This window comes from Meleagris gallopavo, chromosome 2 (genome assembly GCF_000146605.3).
Source record: "Meleagris gallopavo isolate NT-WF06-2002-E0010 breed Aviagen turkey brand Nicholas breeding stock chromosome 2, Turkey_5.1, whole genome shotgun sequence".
Taxonomy (NCBI): Eukaryota; Metazoa; Chordata; class Aves; order Galliformes; family Phasianidae; genus Meleagris; species Meleagris gallopavo.
This window is the reverse complement of record NC_015012.2, coordinates 17,081,938-17,101,247: the sequence shown is the minus strand read 5'-3', so window position 1 is coordinate 17,101,247 and position 19,310 is coordinate 17,081,938. Positions and strand designations below refer to the sequence as shown.

The window sequence follows — 19,310 nt, the reverse complement described above, 5'->3', positions numbered from 1 at the left end:
TAGAAAACTTTCTCTTTCTAATCGAATAGTTCCGTTCCGAACCCGCCTCCCCACTCCACTGGGAAAAAACACGCATGGCCGCAGGGAAAATGCGTCGCCGTCTCTGCCCCGCTCCCAGCTCGGCCTGAGGGCCGGTTGCTAGCACCCCGCGCTGCAGTGTCAGCTCGCAGCCGGCCTCGCGGCAGGGCTGCAGCCAGCAGGTGGCAGCAGCAGGAAGCCCAACGCGGGAAGCAGCGCCGGCTGAAGCCCGAACTGCAAAATGGTGCCACGCGCTGCGGCTCCAACCTCGCCCTTGGGGAAGGCGGTACGGGCACAGCCTCGGCAACGCCGCGGCCCCGTTCCTCCAGTAAATAAACCGCTTTGGGGGAAAAAAAATGGCGGTTTGTTACAGCCCACAGCCGCCGAGAACGCAGCGGCCCCAGGCGCGCTGATCTCACGGTACTCCTAACAGTTCCAGCCCACGTCCCCAGCCCTCAGGAACCCACACGTTTTTAATAACTTCAGTAAAATATTGTTAAGTGCAGTTAAGGTTTAATGCCATTAAAGTTTAATAGAACACATAGAAACTGCTAACACTGACAGAAAGGGAGGAGGAACAATGAGCAACCAAAGGAAAGAATCAATTCAGAACATTTGTTCCACCACCTTATATGTAACTTGCTTGTTTGGGGGATGGTTGTGAGGTTCAAAAGCTGCTGCTTCATCTACTCTCCTTCCTCCTCCTTCCCAGTTTTTCCTTAGCTTGTGCAGCTTTCTTTGGGAGAAGCTTCTTGGCTTCAGTTAGCTGGGAGCTCTTCCTTTTCGGCAAAGATGGTGCTGGTGTTGTTCTGGAGGCCCTTGCAACCTTCTGCTGTTTCTGCTTGGGCTTGTGGTGTTCACCACCCGCCTCGGTTTTCAGTGTCTTTTTATTGGACAGAGCTGGTTTCACTGTTGATGCTTTTATCTTGGAGGATGCCATCTTTTTTGATTTCTTAGAAGAAGCTGGTGGGGTAGCTCCAGGGGGGGTGGAAGATCTTTTTGGAGGCTTGGTTGGTGAAGGTTCATTAAGGAAATCAAGAACAGTCTCTGAGAAGAGTAATTGAGATGTTTTGTTATCCCTATTTTAAGGCAGAAGGCTAATTTAGAAAAATACTGATACAAACTCTTATTAGAAGCTTAGAAAAATATCTGTCATTCTAAAAAGAATAAACAGACTGCATAAACATCTATCAAAGGATTCTTGGGTTTCTTGCAAAATAAAGTCTGTTTAATCTTAGAAATTATGAATGTCTATTTAGGAAAATAAGTCCTGAAGGAACATAAGAAAGCCTTGCACACTTCTTTCTGGCCAACTTAAGAGTATGAATTTTTCACATTACACCAGTATCTAGAAATCCCAGATAAGGCAGTTTCAGCTTGCTAAATCTTGTTTCTACTTAACAACACAATGTAACCTCTGCTCTGGTCTACTAGGACTTAGAACAGGGAGAAAAAAAAAAAAAAAAGAAGAAGAAGAAGAAAGGAAAGATAACTCCCCTAGATTCATGGAGGAAGAATGATGTTATTTGACCTGAGGAGCTTTTCACAAAGCAAGGACAGGCACTCAGAACTTCCCAGACCAAATCCAATGCCTAGGCAGAACCATCAATTCTCCTGTGATGCCTGTGAGCACTGTTGCTTTGGAAAATTCAAATACCAAGGTCTATCAGTCAACAGAAGCACACAGTACATGTGATTACCTGACTTCAAGATAGGTCCTGCTTAGCACTTTGGCTTTTAACTTCACTAGCTACATCAATCATATACAAAGCTGTTGACAGCTTTGTTTCTTGGTAAAATTAAAGCCCAACTTACTTGCACGTGGAACAAATGCTATCCGTTTGCTCTTTATTTTCACTGTTACGGGCTTGTATTTACATTTCCCTGGTGGAGCTCGCCTTGGGAAAAAAAAACAAACAAAGATGCACAGATACCTGAGAAACTGTCCAAAAGTTTATAAGATCACCTAGTCCCAGCCCCCTGCCATGAGCAGGGCTGCTGATCACTAGTTACAGAGCTCTTTTTGCCCACTGACAGCACAGCATAAGGAGCTACAGCCAGTCCCACAGAATTTGGTGCGACATTCAAAGGGTGTTGCTTTGGACATAACCGAAGGGACTACACAGAGCAATAGACCTACATTTACCTATATTTTCTGATCTCCACCAAGAGAAGGGCTGAATGACAACTAAGAACATGCTCTTCCAATTTGGTGTGCTTTTAAGCACAGAGCACAACAGAGCATGACCTCAGGCACAGCATTTTCTTGTGATCAGCACTCTCCTTCAGACATGGGCAACAGCCAAGTGAGTGCTTTCCCCACACCACTTCAATTAAAAAGAAAAAAAAAGACAAGCTACTAGGGCAGGCTTGGTGGTGGCTTTTGTTGTTTCTCCCTCCACCCCACCTTTAAAGCACCTTCTAGCACCTCTTCCCCCTCCACTCCTGACTGGGGAGTTTGGTGCCACTCCAGGTAGAAGCACGCCAGCCATGTGGGGTACAAACAGAACAATCCTATAAAAAAACATGAAATTGCGAAGAAGAATGGGAAGAAAATCTCCACTGAGAGTATGGTCAGAAGGCCAAAGCGCAGCCCAGGAGCTGGAGATATCAGCATTCTACTCCAGGGCCAAGCTTTGCACACCCCGGACAAACTTGCCAAGCACTTAACCTGACAGGCAAGGGCAAAGCTGAGCAGTTCTGCATCCAGGCTAAAGGAAGCCAGAAAATACAAGAATACATTCCAGAGATCCACCTAGAAACAATGGATATGAAGCTCCAAAAGCACTGGACAGAGCTGGCTTGTTTCCAGCAAGCCTTTCAGAGCAGTGAAAGCATCACGCTCCTGGCAGGGGGCTTGCTGCTCCCATGGAGCCATCCTAATGCAGTGCATTACTGCACAACAATTTCTGGGCAGGAAGCCTCCTGGAGAGGCTCCTGCAGGGAAGCAGAAGGCCACACTTCCCCTCTTACAGCAGGGAAAGGAGAGGACTTATAATTTTCATATTATAATGAATGCAAGAAGAAGTGGAGCATATTTAAAGTGGTCAGTGTTTATGGTTGCTCACAATATTATATTTTTTTTTAACCCAAAAGTTTGGAAAAAGTTGCATAAGTATACTCACAGAAACAGACTTCTGCAGGGATACTTACATAATGTGGAAAAACATTTTGCTTGGAAAACTCTGGTTCACACTCCAACTGTTTGAACGCTGCATGAACTGCCAGGTTTCACTTCTCTTTGTTAAGAGGAATTGTAGCTAAACCTGGGATTGCATTTTTATTTTTATTTAATACTAAAACTCAAAGTACATCACAAATATCTGCCATCATTTCCAGACTCTGTAAATGCTAGTACATATTTTTGGGATTTTTCCATTAGACGACTAATCCCTGCTGATTTCAGGGAGAACTGGGTGCTTAACCTGCAAGGGATGATCTTGCAACCTGTTTTCCTCTTTGCCACATTAGCTTTAATATTTCTCCAGTTCATGTGGAGAGGAGGATTTTCACATGGAAAATTAAACAAGATTCAAAACTATCTGCCTTCTGTGTTGTAGTTCTTAAGGGCACATGAGGTTGACTCCGTAAGTTGATTTCCTTGCATAAAATTAGGGACAGACATCCATGCAGTCCTGTGTCTGGTCAAGTGTCAAGTTAAAAAGAGCAGTAAGACATCAAAGAATCGGACTACCTGTACTTTTCAATTATGTAATAATCAGCAAAAGGTCACTGTTAAATGTTTTAGGGAATGTTCATAGCTGAGCTTGTTAAACTGCATCAGCCTCAACATGTAAAGAGCCTTGGCATCAGGAGAGTGTTCATCTGTTTTCCATTTAGATTGCTTTAGCAGCACTCAACACTGTTATGACCATGCAAGATAAAAGTCCTTCATATACAGAAATTGGGTGCTATGAGGGTTGGCAGTATCTTCTTTCCTCTCACAGATGAGCTGTGCCAGGCAGATTTGAGTTAGAGAAAACAAGCCCTGGTAAGATGCTTGGTAAGACAATTGATTTGCACCTTTAATTTGCTAGTAAATGGAAATACATTCAACCCTTCACAGCTTAGGCTAGGTTTGAATTTATGAGATGGGCCAAGAGACTTGCCCATAACTATTTGCTTTCGTGTTTCCACATATCAGCCTTTTACTGTGATTTACTACTTTATGGCTTATCATTTTCTGACTTCCCTTTCATTATAGAAAGGAACATGATGCCAGCACAAAGTAAAATCAAAAAAGAAAAGTCTCCTTGCTGTAATCAAATCAATTTTCTTTAATTTACAAGATCTCTGGTTGAAGTGTAAACAAAATGTTCCCCTCTCATAACCCTGAAGAACATGCATTTAGATATCACTGTGTTATACTTTAAAGGCGCAAACAAGGAGATTCGATTTTTATCCTCACTGTCCCAGATTTTAAAGTTATCAGACTTGGTCCATTTTTGGGTACACATATGATAAGTGAGGAACAAGTTCATTGAAACCGAAAAGTTGCACCAGATGTACAGTGGGTCAACAGAATTCAAGGTCTGGAGGTAGAAGGTAGTGAGATTATGCTTCAGAAGTACTTTGAATTCTGTTTCGCATGATAGTTAAAGAATGCGTGGTGATTACAGAAGAATTTGACATTAAAAACATCTTTAGTTACTAACCTTGCAGGATCAACAAATTTGTAAAGAGATCCATGTGGCGCATAGGCACTGGGATAAGAAGTGGACATAAAATACAGCTCACCTAAATGGAAGCGAAGAAAAGCAGTTTCAGATTCAAGTGTCCAAACTGAAACCCAGTTCCAGTTTTCCCTGTTTTCTGTCTCTTCACTAGTTAACATGGTCAGAAAGAAAACCCCTTTGGTTGCTCCCACAGTCGCATCTTACTTCACCCTGCCATATTGTAGGCTGACTTCTGGAGCCAACAAGCGATCTCCTGGTTGCAGCAGAGTTTCACATAAGAAGAGCAGCCCTCAACAAACACAGAGCATGAGCAGGGCCTCCACCTGGTTACTTTCCTATGTATAAAGATGTGCTTTTTAAAATTGTTTTTACCAAAGAAACATGCAAAAGCTAGAAATTAGAGAGGAAAACTACAAAAATATTCATCCATCTCTCAGAGGTACCAAAAAAAAAAAAAGCATGTAAAGGGTCTAGACTGGCTATCCACATAAGGCAGAAGCTTCTTATTACTGTATGGCTGCCAAGGAGAGCAACTGCTCTTGATGTCTTTCCTTCAGCACCCACTAAAATAATATTCAGGCAAATTATAGCAACTTGTGAAAGAGAAAAAATTATTGTAGCATTCCAAATTACAGCACCATATTAGTTTCTGAACAGCAACAAGTAGAAGAGACATTTAACATCCACTCACCCCACATGTAGTTAGAACAATTAAAAATTGTACATACCTCATGATAAAGCCTAAATCTGACAAACATGCCAGACAAATGGCCTAGGATCTTTTTCTGACAAGCAAAGCTCTTTTCTACTAAATCATGAAATCTCTCTCTAAAGCATATCTGAGTATCCCATAAATTTGCTCTTGCTTTTTACATTGCATAGACCTTTGTCAGGAGACTAAGCAGAAGTAAACAAAGTGTGCATTTTATCTCTGTGGAAGTCTAGTCACCATGACCACAATAACTCTATGCACTGAGACATTTCCACTGAACTTTGAAACTAGCATCTGTTTTCATTGCCAGTAAAATCTTGGTCTATAATCTTAGTGTGAAGTGCTGTTGCTTTGAATACATGGAGGAATTTAATAAGAGAAAGAGATTCAGATAAACTATAAGAACTCAAACAAGAATGAATCATGGAATCACAGGGGTTGAAAAGGACTTCAAGAGATAGAGTCCAATTCTCTGCCAAAGCAGGTACGCTACAATAGGTCACAAAAATAGGTGTCTAGAAGGGCCTTGAATATTGCCATAGAAGGAGACTCCACAACCTATCTGGGCAGCCTATTCCAGTGCTCCATAACCCTTACCATAAAGATGTTCTCCCACATGTTAGTATTGAACTTCTTATGTTCAAGTTTTAGGGCATTATTCTTTGCCCTATCACTATGTATTATGGAGAAGAGCCTGGCCTCATCTATTTGCCTCCCAACTCTCATTAGAGATTTATAAACATTTATCAGATCCCCTCTCAGTCTTCTTTTCCCCAGCCTAAACAGACCCTATTCACTCAGCCTATCCTCATAGGGGAGAAACTCCAGGCCCTTTATCATCTTTGCGGCCCTCCACTGGACTCCTTCTAGGAGATCCCTGTCATTTTTGAACTGGTTAGCATGGAACTGGACACTACATTCTAAATGAACTGTCACAATGAAGGAACAAACTGTCTTGATGCAGCCTTTTCATTAATAAAATAACAAAAAAGAGGGTGTATCATGAAATCAACAGCAGTTCAAACTCTGTAGGGAACCTGGAGTACTCCAAGTGAAGTTCACTTGAGGATCGGATTCCCGAGCTTCACGAAGCCAGCCTGCAACAGCCTCACAGGGCACAAGACATCTCTGAGCCCCCTACTTGCCACACTGAAATTGCTACAAACCTGTCATGTAGTGCTTACTCTTTAGCAAGATTTGTGAGAAACAGCATAAGCTCAGTGTTTGCCCCAGAGCACAAAACTGACAGTACCATTTCCAATAAAGGTAGGACTGGCAAGATACTCTACCTGCTTCATCCTCAGCAAATGAGATGATGAATTTATTATAAGATCTGATCATCCCAGGGAAAGCACAAGCTTTTGTGCTACCAATGCAGATATCTTGATTCTTCCACCTATTTGTCTTCTCATCTTCCCGTAAAGCCATAAGTCGACTAGATGAAAAATAAAACTTTTATATTTTGGTTATCAAGATTTGTTCCTGCCAAAATCATGCATCACTGACATTGAAGTGTCAGTTAAGACCCCAACTGTTGACTAGTTTTGATCATCTCTTTCAGAAAAAAAAAAAAGCCAGAACAAAAGCAAACTCATCTTAAGGACTTAACTTGGAAGAAGTTTAGAATCTCACCAAGATGTTACAATGGTTACAGCCCTTCATCTAATACACAAGCATATTGGGTTCTCATTTACTCCAGCTCAAAAGGTCTCTGCTACACTGTTAAGATGCATACGTATGCAGAACGGGAGATGCAGAGAAAATGACTCATCTCACCCATTCATGAAATCACCGAAGATATAGAGGCCATTCAGGTTGGGTGATTCACATCCTCTGTATACATAACCTCCAGTGACAGACTTCCCCACATTGCGGCCATAAGCAAATATTGGAAGAATATCATCTGTTAAACACAGAAACATGAAAACAGAAAATTTATATCCAGAGAGAATCAAAAAGCAGTTGTTCAGTAATATTGATGGGCACAAAGTGACGTGAAGGAGTGGAAGAGTTGAATAAATGGCATAGTTAAACTTCAATGGGGATTCAGTCATTTACTCCAGGACAGAACCAACCCAGGAGCTTTAGAGAGCTCTCTGCAGAAAGGCAGCAATCTGCAGGCAGTAATATCTTAGAGATCTGTCACTGCAGCACCCAGCAGATTGCCTTTATGAGTTCCCGTACTTCTACAGAAGAGGATAGAATCAAACAACTGCAAGTCAGCTCAGCATCTTCATAGGCTTGCTGCCATTCTCAGAACAGAACATGCATGAATATACAACCTACAAACAATTTGTTGTAAGATTTCTGAAGATAAATGCTTTGTTTCTGGCAACATTAACACTGAATTCAACACTTCTTCAAGCCCAGAATCAGATCCTACAGAATTACGGAGCCTGGGGGAAAAGGTGAAGACAGGACTATATTTCATCTTTGATCTTAATGAGGATACAGATGACAAATGTAGCTAACTAAAAATTAAAGGCAAAATCTAAAGTAGGTGAGTTGTCAATTAAGATTTTGGCCATTGTTAAAAAGTTAAAATTTTTGTTAGTTTATTTTAAGAGCCATGAGTACAAGCATAAGAGAAATGTTGATGACAAATACTCTTATACTTGCAAATGCAAGTTTGCTCATGCAGATGTTTCAGAAACATCCATACCAGCTTGAGACCAGATGTTTTCCTCCAAGAACTGAAGGAACATTATATGACATAATACCCAGTCATACTACCATGCTCTGCAAAGACCACCAGTATCCACTCTTTTTTGAAGGAAGCCAAGTGAGTCGAGTTTGTCTGGTCACACCCACATTCAGATCCAGAGCACAGAGTATGTGTTCTGCTGCAGCACTCTACTCACTGGGATACACTGGCTCTTCTGTAAGATGTGTTTCATGGTCCCAGCATCAGCCTGGTTGCCCTGCCTTTTCCATAGCCATGGCTCAGAGCTTCTGAAGAAAGCTCTGAAGGAAACAGAGCATCAGTTTTGTATGTAAACCCTATCTATTGGGTTCCCCGGGAAAGCAGTCTGGAAAAGCCACAGGCTTTGACCTTAAGTTCCACCTTCAGTGTAGGACAAGGAATTCCCTTCCTGAAGGTGGTCAGCATTTCATATCAGCACAAGGGTTTGGGAGAAGAGATTTCTGCTTTTAAGTAAACAATCTCCATTTAACACACAACTGGATTGTTCAGCTACATGGAAAAGTAATACTATAGTCAACTAAATACAAGTAGTATAAAAATAAAGTAAGCTTCTACGAGAAGCTTCTTCCTTACCCAAGGAGGAATTATGGCAAAGCTTTGTGTCATAGCATTCAAATCCTTCTTTTGCTCTCCAGCCATAGTTTCCTCCTTTAACAATTATGTCGACTTCTTCAAACCTGTTCTGTCCAACATCCCCACAGAATATCCTCCCTCTTCCCTTTTTTGTGACAGGATCCCCCCGGTCAACTGCACAGCGCCACATATTCCTGACTCCATAAGCATAAACTTCAGGGCGAGCCTTGAGATCAGACACAAAAGGGTTATCGGGAGGGATGCGATAAGGCTTGCCATCAGGACTTCTTCCATCCACATCAATCCTCAAGACTTTCCCCAGCAAAACACTCCTAAAGAGATCAACAGAAAGACATTCACAAGCATGAGTGTGAGAAACAAGAGGAGACATGGACAGTTCCCTCGCTCCTTCCCCAAGGAAAAATTATCTGTTCAGAAGTAGTAAAACAGCAGCTGGTATGTTTTGCAACTAAATCACAGAAAACTCTTCCACTCTTCTCAGTGAATTGGGTCCCCTCCACTTCCAAAACACAAAATTTTAACTAAGTTTTGAAATTATGAAGAAGCACTTCCCAGAAGCACCATTACTTTATTCTTCCACACTGTCTCATTTCCAAGCTCTGCGACTTGGTAGATGAGCTCAATGTTTTTGCCTGCACTCCTACTTACTTGTTCTGAGCATTCCCAAATTTCCCAAAAGGGTCTCCAGCTTTTCCTCCATCCCCTATGAATAGATACAGATAGCCATCCACACCAAAGAGCAGTTGCCCACCATTATGATTTGCAGCTGGTTCTTCAAGTTCCAAAAGATTCCTAAAAGAAAACAAAATAAATGAAATCCAGATGTAGTTACTGGAAGGAACTGACCATTCAAGGCAGGCCACAGAAGTAGTGCATCCCTACTATAAAAGCAAGCAAAATTTCCTAGCTGTGCAGACACCTCAGATACAGTGCAAGGGCTGAGCTACACCCCAGTTCCTGTGAGCCTGCAGTTTAGAGCTGGCTGCATGCCTTGTAGCAATGCACTTTATGGCATCCCTTGATGAACAATAACCACAAGCCACGCAGCACACTCCTGTTCCATGTACTACAGCTTTAACCTGCACTGCCTTAATATCTCTAGTGCTAGCTGCAGTGCTCATCCAGCACCATCGGCAGAGCAGCATCACAGCTCACTTGCTAACACAAGCAGAAATACACAATGCATTCACCTAGAGCAAAGAGTTGTCGCCCTGTGAACTCTAATTGTGGAAGCTGGGTTCTGCTTTCTTATACGAAAAACAGCTGGTGGTTCTGAAGGCTTCAGCACCATCTTTGGAGTCTCATATGGTGACTGCAAAACTTGAAAGAAAATAAGTCTGCTATTAACAAGTTCTTCTCTATCACCGAGACTAGCTTTGGCAGGGGGTGGGGAAACATCAGATCAAATGAATGTACAGTACAGTACTGAAACATCCCTGTTCTCCCAAAGCACAAAAACTTTCAAAGAAAGTTGTGCTTTATAAGCTTCAAGGTTTGAAGTTATTACTGCTCTTTAAAAAGGCAAGAATACAGAAAGACAGAAAGAGAAGATGATTCAAAAGTCTGGATACTGGGTTGTTTTCATGCCTTTTTAGTTTTCTGTGCAGACTTCATCCAACTTGCCCTAGTAGCTTTTTAACAGACCCACTCGACATGGGAACAGTGCAGGTTCTGCAAGGGGGAAAGACAGGAGAAGAGAAAACTATTTCTTACCATGGCACACAGTGACATTCAACATAAAACTTTACCTTTCTGAGTGTGGATCTGCTTTGTTGGCATCAGAGGCCAAAACCTTCAGTTCACTGATTCTGATCTTTTCCACTTGCTTCTTATCCATATACGAGTAATAGATATAAAATTTCCCGTTGTTCTTGTAGTTGGGGTGGAAAGCCATCCCCAGAAAGCCCCTCTCATCCCCTATCCACGGCGTTGCCAGCACGATACTTTTAATATCCAGAAATGGCTCCTCCAGCCGGCTGCCATCAGGTAGGTAGACCCAGATGACCCCCACCTGCTCAGCTACAAACATACGGTGGGTCCGGTCGTTGGCATGCAGCATGAGGACCGGGTTCCTCAGGCCATTGGCAACCTCAGTAAGGCAGAGCTGGAGGCAGCCTCTGCGGTCCTCCACCACTGAGCCCAGGTTGCGGTTGAGGGCTGTGTTCCTCAGCACGTTGGGGAAGCAGTAGTCCTCGTCATGCAGGCGAAGGAGGTTGCAGAAGCGAGTCTTATTGGTCTCACAGCATTCTTGAATGTGCTTATCACTAGTGAGCAAGCTGATGGCAGAGCGGCAATTGAAATGAAACTCAGAGCAATAGTCGAAACAAAGTCCTGGAAGGTATCTGAGAGGTGTCCTTGGGTTTTCAGCATCATAGAGATGTGCAGCATATGGAGAACATTCCTAGAAAGTAAAAGAATGCAGCTGTGCACACATCCAGGAAAAACCAAGGCTCCTCTTTGTAGAAGCAAAGCAGTTAAATGAAAAATTAATAAGGTAGAGGAGCACGAGTCATCTTTGGAATAGCAGAAAGTCAATATACAGCTAAAAGGAACTTGGAGCTCAAGTAACAGTTTCCTTCAGCAAAGCACCTTCAGCTACACCTAAATTACTCCCAGAAGAAGGACATCTATTTATGCTGTGGAATCCTCCATTGCTAGAGGCTTCTATAGATTTAGGAGACTTTTCTATCAATCTACTCTGATCTCTGCTATTAGAAATCTCCCTTTGCTTCCTCTGCTAGATTCTAAGCTAGGCATTTTATTCTCTGTCTGTTAAAAGGTTACGTTTGCTACCTTGCTGTAGGGATCTTTTGCTCTGCTCTCCCACAAGAAAAAAGTCACAAGGAAAGAGGCACAGAACAGCTCAGTAAGCTGTCAGTGAGCAGTATTGAAGAGATGTGCAGGATGACAGCATGACAAAGGTCTGTAAAAGTCACATGATACTGAAATGATGAATGAGGATTACTTGTTCAACCTCTACTCCAGAAGAAAAATGAGGGAGCACAAGATTAGCAGGAGACAAGTTAGAAAAGGAAGCAAAATACTTTCTTTGCCAGAGAAAATTGCAGTTACTAGAGATGTACACTGGCTCACAGCAAGACTGGATAACCGAATGCAAGAGAAAACCACTGATGATTGAGTGCCAAGAAAATCACTTGTAATTTCAGAAGTGGCTGAGCTGAAAACAACTGGAAGCTGGGAGCACATTCTGTGCATTCACCCTCCTTTTACATGCTCCTCCTTTTGGCTACTTTTGAACAGGACACTGGGCTAAATTAGTCTGATGCTGCACAACTTCAATTACATTCTCACACGCATAAAAGCCAACTGCGGTTGAGATTTAGAACTATTCTAAGAAAACGAATCTCATCCTGTGCAATTCATGTAGCAATTCATTGGCTCCATGTAGCTACCACTGACTCTATATGCAATCTTCAGCAAAAAAAGAAATGCAGGAAATGTTTTTCAAATATTGTGCATCTGAAATTCCCTTCATCTGTCATTAGATTTTAGCATGTGCAGTACTAAAAAAAAAAATAATCAAGCAGTAGACTTGAATTTGTTACTATATCCAAATTCATCATCTTGCAAAAAAAATTGTGGCCAGAACTTCCATAAAACATTTATTAAAATCTCACCAATTTATATTAGTCAGTAAAAAACTAATATAAATTTAAAATTTATTTTTAATTTAATTTAAAAGCAAAGGAGCTACAGAGAGTATTTTACTGGTTTTCATGCCAGCAGCCTGAAATAATCTATCCAGAGCTTTTATGGATCAGATATGTTAAAATTATAGAATCATTCAAGTAGGAAAGACCACTAAGTCCCTTGGCTAGGGGTTCTTGAACGCTGCCAGGGATGATTACCACCTCCCTGAGCAGCCTGTGCCAGTGCCTCACCTCTCATACTGAGATTTTTTTTTTGTAATATCCAACCTGTACCTCCCCTGCACAACTTAAAGCCACTACCTCTCATCCTGTCAATGTTAACCAGGAGGAGAGGCTGACCACCACCTCACCACAACCTTCTTTCAGGAGCTGTAGAGAGCAATAAGGTCTCCCTGATCCTCCTCTTCTCCAGACTGAACAGCCCCACTTCCCTCAGCTGCTCCACATGATGCTTGTACTCCAAACCCTACACCTGAAGGTAGCTACACAGACAAGCTCAAGAAAGGAGAATTACTACACTAGTATTTTTACTGCTACATTAAATAAATCTGCTTAAACAAAATTCAACATCCCTTAGGCTCTGCAGAAAGTCCAAGGATTAGGTGGCCTTACAGTAGTTACTGTGAGTCTGCCTTCATCTTGCTCAAGTGTGTATGAAACAATAGAATTAATCCAGCTACACTACAGAGCAGAATCAGCAGAAGCTGCTGAGATAATATTAATAATTCTGTTATTTTCTAATAGCTTGCCTGCAAAAAGAGTGTGCATTCAGCAATAAAACGAGGCCTGAGATTTAAAACTCCTTTAGAAGTACGATGATTGTCTGTACTTCCTATCCCATGCAATGTTTTCCTAATTCATATTCATTGCTTTCAATCAGCTTTAAAAAGGCTTATTTTGCCTTTGGTTTATTCTTTGGTTTTGCTTTTTCCAGCCTCTCCTTCAGCAGCTTCCTGAGCAGAGAAACATCCCTTCAGCCAGCAGCCAAACAGCTATTCTACCACATGGAGCAGGGTTTGATCCAGGAAGATTTCACAGCCTTCAACTCGAACAACACCATCTTAAGAACATTACAGGCTGTTTTCAGGGTTTCGTTTTCCATTTTTGGGCTAAATCCTCAAACTACACAGCTGAGTGTCAGACTCCAAAGCTACCAATGCTTACAGCATGCTTAGCTAGCAGAACTACACAAAATGAAGCAGCTCTACCAGCAAAGACAGAGGGCTTTATAGCCTGCTTGAAAACCTCCCCAAGTCAGTTATCAAGAGAAACAAACTTGGTTTAGAGTTACAGCAGGAAATCCGTGATCCTGAGCACGTCCTCATTGAATCCTCTTCTGTCTGCAAAGAAACACAGCTCATTGCAGAGGTAAAATGCACTCTGTGGCACGGTGCCTGGGTTCTGCAGGACCACTGAGATTGCTGCAGCAACTACTAATTATTGTGATGCTGTGGAGGTGATAGAATAAAGGCTACTTTCCATCCCTTTCAGATGAGATCAGTAACAATTTGATCCAGCAAAACGACATCACTTAAGTGAAATCACTTTGTAGATCTTTGCTTTTCCACTATTTCAACAGCCAAATAACATTGGCTGTGTCAACATGGTTGTGACAACACAAACAGGAACAAACTTTACAGGAACAGCAAGATATAAGAAACCCAAGTTCCTCCCCATCAAATAATGAGCAACTGAATTCTAGAAAAATAAAGAAAGCCATAACTTATTACATAAGTATATGTATCAGTTGAGGAAAAGGACTGTTGCTACAAAATACGTTTATAAGAAATCCAAATTGAAATTATGCCCTACAGAATGAACCACCTAAATCTGAAGAGGAAATAGCCACGTTTTTACAGTGTTTCTTTTCTACTTGGATCATGCAGAAAACATTTGTAACACCAACACCGGCCATCCTGCCAGTACCTGCAATGCACTGCTTGCTGGTTTACTGACTGTAAAGCGACAAACAGAACCCTGCTGTTACTCTACTCAGCCCTAATGCTGAAAGAGTTCTCATCCCCCATGCAGATGCCAGCACCTTGCCAGCATCCAAAAGGATGGTAACGTTTTGGTACTCAGACAGTTTTAGGGCAAAGGAAATTTTAACTAGAATAGTTTTATATGTTCTTAGTAAGAAGTGTGGCTTTTGGCTGCTCGGTGTTCTGGCATGCAGTAAGCACTGCTCTGCATGACTAAGAGCTGTTAAAAAGGAGCTCAGATCTGTTCTTTAATTAGGGGGACAGAGAAGGAGAGCTCAGGGAGAACGGAGCAGTGCCTGTGGTCTTTTGTCACCACACAATGCCTGCTTCTGTGAGGCAGGTGGACATCATGCAGACAGCACCAATAGAAACACAGCAGCTGAAGACTCAGGATTTTGCTGCAGCTGCATGAAACCACTTCCTAATAAACTGCTGTACTTCTAACCACCACTACATTTGAACCATTCTCAGCAGGATCATTATTAAGATGTCTCCTTCTTGTGATCCAGGGATCTAAGTGATTTGCCTGATAATCCTTGCATCATTTCATCCTGTAGAGTTTGTAATCCAGAACCCACTAACTGCAAGCAGATAATAAAATATTGATCTATAACTCTCCCCTTTGCTACAGGAAAACTAGCAGAGCAGCAGGATTCCCATCATCATCTGAATCGGGCAATGCTTTCATAAACCATTATTGCTATCAGATGTCACTATATCTTGCCAAAGCACTTTGCTAAATGCATGCTGAAGATTTGATGCCATTATTCTGTCCACCTACTTCTCCTCTGCTCCCGCACCTCTTCTCCCAGCAAGACAGCCATGACAGACTATCAGAACTACAACTGACCCAAAGCATAGGACAAAGCTACAGATTTTCAACCCTACCTGACAGAGAATATCTTTGATATATGTTCCACACAGCTTATGCCCCCGAGGATCAATATAATCCAGGATCTCATGGTATTTTGCTGCAATACTATTGTCTCTCTCCCGGTCACAGCAGCCAAAGTTTTCATAGGCAGAGCAGAACTCCAGGTGAAAAGGAGGCTGGAAAGGTGGCCCATAATCCAGACACTGAGGATGCCCCAGAAGACTGCCTACCCAGCAGAACAAGGAGAGACAGAGAAAGACATGTGGGCAAGAAAAGGAAGCTTTAGAGCCACCGCTTCTCCTTCCAGTGCCTGGCCAAACATTCACTTTCTTCAGTGTAAGCTTCCTGAGGTCAGATGTATGGAAATCTTGGACCTCCGGTTCATTCATTCTCTCTGCTTTATTAATTGCCAGCCACAGAGCTCAACACTCACTCGCTCAGGTTTGCTTACATTCCCGCTCCCTTTTTCTCTGAAGTTTACTATTTGGCTGGAGAGAAACCTTCCAGCCTGCCCCTTTGGTATTTCACACGTCACATGGCTGAACACTCCCCCCTGGATATTTCTCATGTCCCAAGGAGCACTCACAAATCTAATCCCTACAGCTTAGTTAAATTAATTGAGAAATCATTCCCCAAGAAATACGAGCATGGAAGCGTAACTTACGATTGTTACACACAGAATGGGATAACCTCTCCATTTGCAAAACAGAAGATGAACAGTTTCCAATTGCTATCAATTTGAGTCTGGTTTGAGACTGAACAGGGGTAAGTAAGTAATAATTTAGAACCAAACTGAGGAGGCAGCAGCTAACCACGTGTACAAGTCATTCCAGGACAAGAGCATTTTACAGAGGTACTGCTGTTACCCACAAGCCTAGGTGGGAATTAACGTGAAGAGATACTCAGAAAGAGTGAAGGAGAAAACACTTCTAAGGTACCAGAACCTGAAATCGACTGTATTATGTGGCAACCCTGTACTTAAGCTGATTGACTTTAGTGATGCATCTTGAAAACAGTTTAACATCACATTAGATTTTTGTCCAATTTTCTCTCTTGTGAAGAACATGCAGTGCTTCTCCCAGTTGCCTGGTACAGCATCAGCTGCATGTGCAGGTGCACTGTGCTTGCACACACTGCCCTCAGCCTGGCATTCTGAGGACAACACTTGTCTCACTCTTCATTCCTTCAGCATTGAGCTCTTTGTGTTAACTAACCTCGTCCACAGTTTGAACCTTTCCTGTTAGGAGAACTAAAACCTCCCTCCTCCTTTCCTAGAGATATGCCAGCTGCAGACAAAATAACCCAGAATATTTATATACATGCAAGAACTTCACTTCCAAGTTAATGCACAACAGCAGAGGCAGCACACATCACTGCTTTCACAATGAGGAGAGAAAGCCCCAACAGTTAAACTTGCATTTAAATAAGGACAGAACACGATGTCCCTACTGCTCGCTTTACCCAAACACTCTTAACTGAAGAAAAAAGATAGCCCACTGCAAACGTACCACCTCACATCACTCTAAATGCAACAAGACAGGACTGAGTGGAACTTTCCATTTACCATCACAGATAAGATCAACTATAGAAAGCCCCAAAGGACTCCAAATTCAAAGTAGCATAAAGCACACCAACACTAGTTCTGCAGGGACTAGTCTGAGAGTAAAGTATACACCTGCTTAGTGTTGACACCTGTGTAGCACTGCAAACATGCCTACAGTGCTCCAAATGCAAATCCAAGTCTTGTGTAAGTTTCTGGTATCAGTCAGCTGCCCACAACACAGAACCTGGTGAGCAACAGGGGAGATATCAGAACAAAGCAAGCTAACTCTTTAAAAGCAGCTGCCGTTTCATCATTTTGCTTTTCTTGACCCTTAGTGAATATATTCTTAAAAAAAGAAAGCAGAGGCATCACAAACATGAACAAAACAACATGGAACGTGAGGGAAGAGCTGAAGTGAATTGTGTTTTTGTGAAGCTGTCATGTTCAGTTTGAATATTAAAAATTCCAGAACAGGAGATGGAATATCAGAAGGACAACACACTGGGCACGTGGACCAAGAGATTTGGATTCCCTTAGCAAGTTCCTTGCTTCAACATAAACGAGGCAAGAAAAGATCTGCTTTTTGCTTCATGGAAACACCTCACGAGTTTTGTACGCAGGATGAGGAGTTAATTCAGAAGAAAACCAAACCCTGACCACAGAATTCAGAGCCAAAGCAGAATATTCCAGTGCACTAGGAGTCAACATATTAAAAGTACAATGCACAGGCTTGAAAACACAGTATGGCATTCAATAGTATGAACAGGAAATTCCACTAAGGACTTGAGATCAACAGGTTGTTTTTTTTTTCCTCCAGGTACAAGTCCTACATGTAAAGAAACTTGTGATTTCCCATAAGACATGAAAGTAATACTCAAGACTGTCATGCAAAAACCAGTGCCATGCTCATCTTCCACTGCTGACTGCAGCGCTGCAGTTCCCTCCTGCCACTAGAACATGATCCCTGGCAGCAACCTTGTTTCCAGAGAAGGTGACAGAGAAAGCTCTGAGCACAGTAGATTAACAAATTTTTTCAAAGACATCAACTCCTCCTTGTTCTCACATTCTCCTTAATGTCACACGAATCTCTGCTGCTGCCCCACATTTTTCCCCCTCTTTATTGAAAGGGTGTACAGGGTTTCCCCACAGGCAGCTAAGGGGACATAAGGGGAATGAGCATCTAGTTTTGTTATTCTTCTATGTTAAGTCACACAATATCAACTCATCTGCACACCAGCACAGAGATGAGGGAAAGTGGCACAGAAGACAAATACCAAACCACACCCAGGCCCATCTCACGGGAGTCATCTGCTCTATCAAAGGCCCAATTCTGAAGCCCAGAGGAGCACAGTGTCAGGCAGAAATCCAAATTAAGGACTCCAAGGAAGGGGCACCCTGTCTGGTTGCCTCCCAGGCTGTCCCAGGAAAGTACCACATGCACAAATCCCATCAAGATGGATCACTGCACAAAGCACTTTGGATGAAAGTTGGATGAAAGGGAGCTGCTTCCTGAAGGTGTGGGATACTTCAATAGAAGCAGAGCATTTTGAAACAATCAAAATTCAGCTCAAGACCCATAATAAAGCAGTAGATCATCACAAAACAAGGCAGCAGCCTTCTTATGAAGACAGAAATAAAGAAGTGGCTACGGAAAGTTTGTACTGTTCAAATACTCAGAGCACATCACAAGACCCAACACTAACCTAGACTAAACTCCCAGATAAACACTCATCTATTAAAAGCACAGCTGAACTTATCCATAGAGTACTACACTGTTAAAAGACATCTTTATTCATTCCCAGTAGTGGCTCAAGCCAGCCACCCAACTGAATTCTAGAGAGCTGTCATTAAAACAGAAGTAGTACTTGGAAAGATATTTGTTGTTGTTTTTAAATGAACTGGAATGCTAGTTTGTGACAACACATTAACATTTGCTTTCCAAACACAGCAACAGTGTGTATTTCAGCTCACCAGCAGGACTGCAAAAGAAGTTCTAGCAAGCCTCTTTGCAGCTTGTAACATTTTTTAGTAGTTCTGTGCTGTTTCTGAAGCTCTGCAACACCAGTTTTCCCATTACCACAATACAGCAGCAACCTTACCTTCAGCTTCCCCCCTCCCCCCAGCAGTAGGAGGACTTTCCTTGAACTGGACACAAGCCATGAATACAATGCATGGAAACTTGGAGTATGTCAAAATGCCTCAGCTATGTGAACAGGTTGCAGTATACCTTCATGGCCTATATATCAATATGCAATGCAAAGAGTAAAGTACAGGCCTCTCAAATTTCCATGCATTTCAGGAAATCAGTCATAAACAGCAAGTTATGCAACATTTGTAGCGAGAAACTTGCTTCATGCTGCATCACACACTGTTTCTAGATTAAGGCATCCCACTTATCATGATTGCCACAACTATCCCTGGGTGGATTTTGAGCCACATTCCAGCAGCCATTTAAATCAGCAGCCATACAACTGAACATAAGATCCACCCTACAGTATCAGAGAAATTCTATACCATAATTCCCAAGTAGTTCTCA

At 42.2% G+C, this 19,310-nt stretch overlaps 1 protein-coding gene across 2 annotated transcripts; it reads right to left on the bottom strand.

Annotated features, from left to right (window-relative positions):
- Positions 1–19,294, bottom strand: HHIPL2 (HHIP like 2). Of its 2 annotated transcripts, none has more exons than XM_010706679.3 (9): positions 15,246–17,473; positions 10,453–11,105; positions 9,353–9,496; positions 8,684–9,015; positions 7,183–7,309; positions 6,696–6,841; positions 4,674–4,755; positions 1,834–1,916; positions 1–1,065 (listed from the first exon to the last, which is right to left on the bottom strand). In XM_010706679.3, the coding sequence occupies exons 1-9, from the start codon at positions 15,618–15,620 to the stop codon at positions 701–703; spliced, it is 2,307 nt and encodes a 768-aa protein (XP_010704981.1). In that variant the 5' UTR covers positions 15,621–17,473; the 3' UTR covers positions 1–700. The 2 variants fall into 2 exon arrangements, 1 of the variants encoding a protein (XP_010704981.1); XR_002111702.1 differs by lacking the exon at positions 1–1,065 and adding an exon at positions 3,172–3,284 and having other exon boundaries at positions 15,246–19,294.
- Between the last annotated feature and the right edge of the window lie 16 nt (positions 19,295–19,310).